Source organism: Ipomoea nil, unplaced genomic scaffold (genome assembly GCF_001879475.1).
Source record: "Ipomoea nil cultivar Tokyo-kokei standard unplaced genomic scaffold, Asagao_1.1 scaffold2704, whole genome shotgun sequence".
Classification (NCBI taxonomy): Eukaryota; Viridiplantae; Streptophyta; class Magnoliopsida; order Solanales; family Convolvulaceae; genus Ipomoea; species Ipomoea nil.
This window is the reverse complement of record NW_017619132.1, coordinates 2,121,690-2,127,014: the sequence shown is the minus strand read 5'-3', so window position 1 is coordinate 2,127,014 and position 5,325 is coordinate 2,121,690. Positions and strand designations below refer to the sequence as shown.

The 5,325-nt window shown below is 43.6% G+C and overlaps 2 protein-coding genes across 3 annotated transcripts; both read left to right on the top strand.

The window, feature by feature from the left end:
* The first annotated feature begins 123 nt into the window (after nt 1-123).
* Nucleotides 124-3,284, top strand: LOC109155700 (pentatricopeptide repeat-containing protein At3g16610). 2 transcript variants are annotated; one of them, XM_019303320.1, is made up of 2 exons: nt 124-2,588; nt 3,208-3,284. In XM_019303320.1, coding segments are annotated over exons 1-2 (2,412 nt in total). In that variant the 5' UTR covers nt 124-177; the 3' UTR covers nt 3,209-3,284. The 2 variants fall into 2 exon arrangements, with proteins under 2 accessions (XP_019158865.1, XP_019158864.1); XM_019303319.1 differs by having other exon boundaries at nt 124-2,625; nt 3,186-3,260.
* LOC109155717 (RING finger protein 44-like) lies at nt 3,205-5,113 on the top strand. Its single transcript, XM_019303343.1, has 3 exons — nt 3,205-3,670; nt 3,752-3,834; nt 4,313-5,113. Exons 1-3 carry the CDS (start codon nt 3,386-3,388, stop codon nt 5,001-5,003), a joined length of 1,059 nt encoding a protein of 352 aa, XP_019158888.1. The 5' UTR covers nt 3,205-3,385; the 3' UTR covers nt 5,004-5,113.
* Nucleotides 5,114-5,325: the final 212 nt, after the last annotated feature.

Genomic DNA, 5,325 nt, shown 5'->3' with positions numbered 1-5,325 from the left:
CAATACGTCTAGAATTTAACCCCATTCCAATTTGGAATAAGGGTCAAATTGCAATTTCGTGTATTCCTTCCAATTTAGTCCTTTATGTTTTCACCTTTAACACATGTATAACACTTTTTTCTTTTAAATTCTTTTTCTTCACATCAAGAACGCAGCTTTTTGCTTCCTCGAGTTAAGATGTCATGCGTGGCGGCGAGGCGTCTAGTTCAGCAGAGCTGTCCGGTTTTCAGAATAGACCATTATGCTTGCATAGAACTCCTTGAAGCCTCTACAGAGTCGAAGGCGCTTGCGCAAGGCAAAGCAATTCATCAAGCCATCGTTAAAAACAATCATTGTTTCACCAATAACTCAATCCTTCTCGACAAGCTTACCCGTTTCTATATCTCATGCAGAAGACTTGAGCTCGCTCGGCGCGTTTTTAATTCAATTCCGAGCCCGGATAGGAGGAACAAATCTATCTTGTGGAACCAAATGATCAGAGCCTATGCTTGGGATGGACCACTTGAGGGAGCCGTTGAGCTGTACTATGAAATGATGAAGTGTGGAGTCAGACCCACCAAATACACGTACCCTTTTGTGTTAAAGGCTTGTTCGGGGCTGCAAGATTTGGAGAATGGGGTGAGAATTCATGAAGATGCGGAAAGGCAGGGTCTTGGTAATGATGTATTTGTTTGCACTGCTTTGGTTGATTTTTACGTGAAGTGCGGGTGTTTGGTTGAGGCACGGGAGGTGTTTGATGGAATGCGTGAGAGAGATACTGTGGCGTGGAATGCATTGATTGCTGGATGTTCTTTGCATGGTTTGTATGGGGATATGAGGAGCTTGGTCCTGGAAATGCAGAAAACCAGGTTGGATACCAATTCTTCAACTATGGTAGCCATGCTGCCAGCAATTGGGGAGGCAAACAAGTTGAGAGAAGGGAAGGGTGTGCATGGGCATTGTTTGAGAAGGGGTTTTGTTGGAGATGTAGTTCTTGATACTGGGATTCTGGATGTGTATGGAAAATGTAAGCAGTTGGATTATGCATGGAGGGTTTTTAGTGCAATGAGTTTCAAGAATGAAATCACGTGGAGTGCAATGATTGGGGCGTGCATAACGTGTGATTCTGCACTAATGGGGTTGGAGCTGTTTGAGAAGATGAGGCTGGAACATAATTCCAGTCTTTCCTCTGTTATGCTTGCGACAGTCATTCGAGCTTGTGCTAAGCTAATTGATCTGAGGAGAGGGAAATGGATACATGGTCAAACTGTTAAGATGGGATCTCTTTTGGATCTAATGGTTAGCAACACACTTCTTTCTATGTATGCAAAGTGTGGGAGGATAGATGACACACTGAGGTTATTTGAGGATATGCATTTGGTAGATTCTGTCTCATATAGTGCTATAATTTCAGGGTGCGTGCAGAATGGTAATGCAGAAGAAGCTTTAAGGTTTTTTCAGAAGATGCAATGTTCTCGTGTTGAGCCAGATCTCTCGACCGTGATGGGATTCCTCCCAGCTTGTTCGCAGTTAGCTGCTCTACAGTATGGAGTTTGTGGCCATGGTTACTCCATAGTCCATGGATTCACGACAGATGTTTCAATTTGTAATGCTCTAATTGACATGTACTCAAAGTGTGGTAAGGTCGAACTGGCTAGGCTTGTTTTTGAGAGGATGTATACAAGAGATGTTGTCTCTTGGAATGCAATGATTTCTGGTTATGGAATTCATGGCCGTGGAAGAGAAGCAATTTTGATGTTCAATGATATGTTGACTGTAGGCCAAAAACCAGATGAGATTACTTTCATCGGTCTCTTATTTGCTTGCAGCCACTCAGGTCTCGTTGCCGAAGGGAAGCATTGGTTCCATACCATGTGTGAAGAATTCAAGATTGTTCCGAGGATGGATCATTATTTATCCATGGTGGATCTTTTGGGCCGTGGTGATCTTCTGGACGAGGCCTACAGTTTAGTCGAAGCAATGCCATTCGAGCCTGATGTCCGCATATGGAGTGCTTTGCTTGCAGCTTGTAGAATCTATAGAAATATTGAACTTGCAGAAGAAGTTTCGAATAAAATTCATAGCCTAGGGCCAGAAAGTCCAGGTAATTTTGTTCTTTTATCGAACTTATATAGTACTGCAGGGAGATGGGATGATGCTGCTCATATTAGAATTGTGCAGAAAGATTCAGGCTTTAAGAAGAGCCCAGGGTGCAGTTGGGTTGAAGTGAATGGTAATGTCCATGGATTCGTTGGCGGGGATCAGTCTCACCCACAGTCACCCAAAATCAACGAAAAACTAAACGAACTGTCTTTCGAGATGAAAAAATTAGGGTATAGGTCAGAATTTGATTTTGTGTACCAAGATGTCGAAGAGGAGGAGAAAGAGCAAATTCTTCTTTATCACAGCGAGAAGCTTGCTGTTGCGTTTGCCTTGCTTAATCTTAAACCCAGCAAGCCCATTCTTGTCACCAAGAATTTGCGGGTCTGTGTTGACTGCCATACTGCACTGAAATTCATCACCACCATCACGAAACGAGAAATAACAGTGAGGGATGCAAGCCGGTTTCATCATTTCAGAGATGGGGTTTGCAGCTGTAAGGATTTCTGGTGAAAGAGAGAATACCCCGACTCCTTAGCGTTTTAGATCCAGAAGTCATTTGCCATGTTGAGCATATAACCATTAATGTGCAATCCACCTATCAGCTTAGGCTTTTAGTTGAGATGGAGCACATGTTTCAATTTGGTATCAGAACCAGACCAAAGGTCATGGCCACGTGGAGCATATAACCATTAATGTGCAATCCAACTATCAGTTTAGGCTTGTAGTTGAGATGGAGCACATGTTTCAATTTGCCACAGCTGTAAGTTTATCAGTCTTACTTTATATGCCTTGACACTGTTGTGTTTTCCTTTCAACCGTTTATCCTGTATAGCGTAGAGCCGTAGAGATACAGAATTACCTGCAGTTTTTATCTTCAAGAAGCAACGCTTTGGTTTGTCGGGATGGGGAAATATGCTTCTTGATCTGCCTATTGTGTGGTCAGGATTGAATCGAGAATTTAGTCATATGAAGCTAGGCAAAATATGTGAATTTCACCGTATTGGAATCTTCATCTATTATTAATAAGCTAAGAAATTCTTGATGCTTTTACACACTGCAGTGACAATAATAGTTTTGGAATTGGATTCTTTGCTTGATATCTACTTTGATGGTCTCTTGTTCCAGAAGATGGCCACCACAAAAGGACAGTCTTTTCATTCAAAAAGGAATATCTTTTCAGCTAGAACCTAATAAACAATGGTTTGAGACTTTGAGTTGTGCCTAAGAGGCTAAGAGCCCCAACCAAATTCTTGATCGGTTTTCGTCGAGAAGTTGCTGCTTGAACCGAAGGATCTTAGGGAACATGAGCGGCAGTAGTGGCGGTGGGAGTGGCCATTATTATGACTATATGCCAGATCAGGTTCAGAGATATGTGCAGAGAGATGAGTTTGAGAGTGTCCATGGTATTCCTAGTCGGTACAACTGGAACAGATCGCAGCCTGGATTTCCTCCGGTTGAAGAGCCTGGTAATCAGTACAACTGGAACAGACCGCAACCTGGATTTCATCACTCTCGGCTAGAAGAGCCTGGTAATCAGTACAACCGGAACAGAATTCAAACCAGATTACCTCACTGGGAAGAGGCTCCAGTAAGCCCATCCTTCACCTCTATGTATGTTTTTGCCCACTTCTTCCTCTAACCTCGTTTCTTGTTGCACATTTGCACGCAGTCCTTCCCGAGCCAGGACCCAGGCTATCCTCGAAGGTTTCCAAATCCAAGGAGACCCATCGGAGCGCCTCTCAGATTCAACAGGTACTCTATTAGTTAGTTCCATATGCAATTCCCTGCAGAACATTTGATTGCTAGTCGTTGGTTTCAATGATAGTTTAAGCACTTTTGCTCATCACAAAAACGAGTTTTTCGCATTTTTGGTCCCACGACTATAGTGGCATTATCAGGATTTATCCACGACTTTCAAACCTTGCAATCTCAGTCCACGACTATTGTTTTTTTGTAAAAATGGTCCTTTCAGCCCATTTTCTGTCAATTTTCCGGCCCCTTTTTTGACATAAATGGTTCTTACTCCGGTGAGAAATTGTAGCGACACTATAGTCGTGGACCGAGATTGCAAGGTTTGAAAGTCGTGGATCAATCCTGGTAGTGCCACTATAGTCGTGGGACCAAAAGTGCGAAAAACTCTCACAAAAACACTTCTTCATGGCTAGCACCATTTGAACCAACTGTGATCTCGTGAGTTCAATCGTAATGTGATATGGTAATCAAATTGCAGCATTCAATCAGGAAATAGGCCACCAGCCCCGCCACGCCCCCCAATCCGAGTTGTTGTTCTTGAAGACAGCGTGTCAGCAAACGCTTGGCAAACTCAATTGGCTCGACTGGATCACTCTCCTCCTTCTCGTTCTCCTCCTCCTCCTCCTTTCCGCCTGTTCATGCAGCAGCGCGAAGACGATAATCCTCAGTCCTCGACCAACGAATCCAAGCTAACCACAGACGAGCAGCACAAGGTGTTAGCTAAGCTCAGGAAAGAAATTTACAACCCCGCAACACCTCTCCCGAACCTCTACTTCAGGGACAGGAACCGCAACACCACACAGACACAGGAGGCGTCAAAGGACAAAGACGAGAACTGGAAGAGGTGCGCGGTTTGCCTGGAAGATTTCGAGGCCCGGGAAGTCGTCACTCTCACTCCCTGCAACCACATGTTTCACGAGGACTGCATTGTCCCCTGGGTGAAGAACCACGGGCTGTGCCCTGTCTGCCGCTTCGCCATTTGTGAGAGGCTCAAGGAGAATGCTGCCCCGCCTGCGCCTCCAAGACGCACCGGGGTTCCTCCACCTCGCCGTCTCCTTCCTCCCCCGCCTCCGGCTCGTGATAACGACATGCTTGCCATAATGAGAGCACTTGTGTTGGAGGATGACTATGAGTTGCAGAACATGATACCTGCTCTGTTGGGAAGATAAGCAGAGAAGATGTAAACAAATAAATCAATATCTTGAATTTACTTCCAAAATTTGAACAAGTATGCAATACTAAATCCCCAAGAATAAAATAAGAATACTATTTAAGTTCATCTTTATTTTTTCATATTGTTGAGCATATAACCATTAATGTGCAATCTAACTATCAGCTTAGACTTTTAGCTGAGATGGAGCACATGTTTCAATTCATATCCACTCTAAAAATACTTCTTTATATTTAAATTTTCCATTCGGATGACAAACCATATCAAAATTTGCATCAATCTTTGATTTACGAGAAAACTCGCGATCAAGGTACACTATG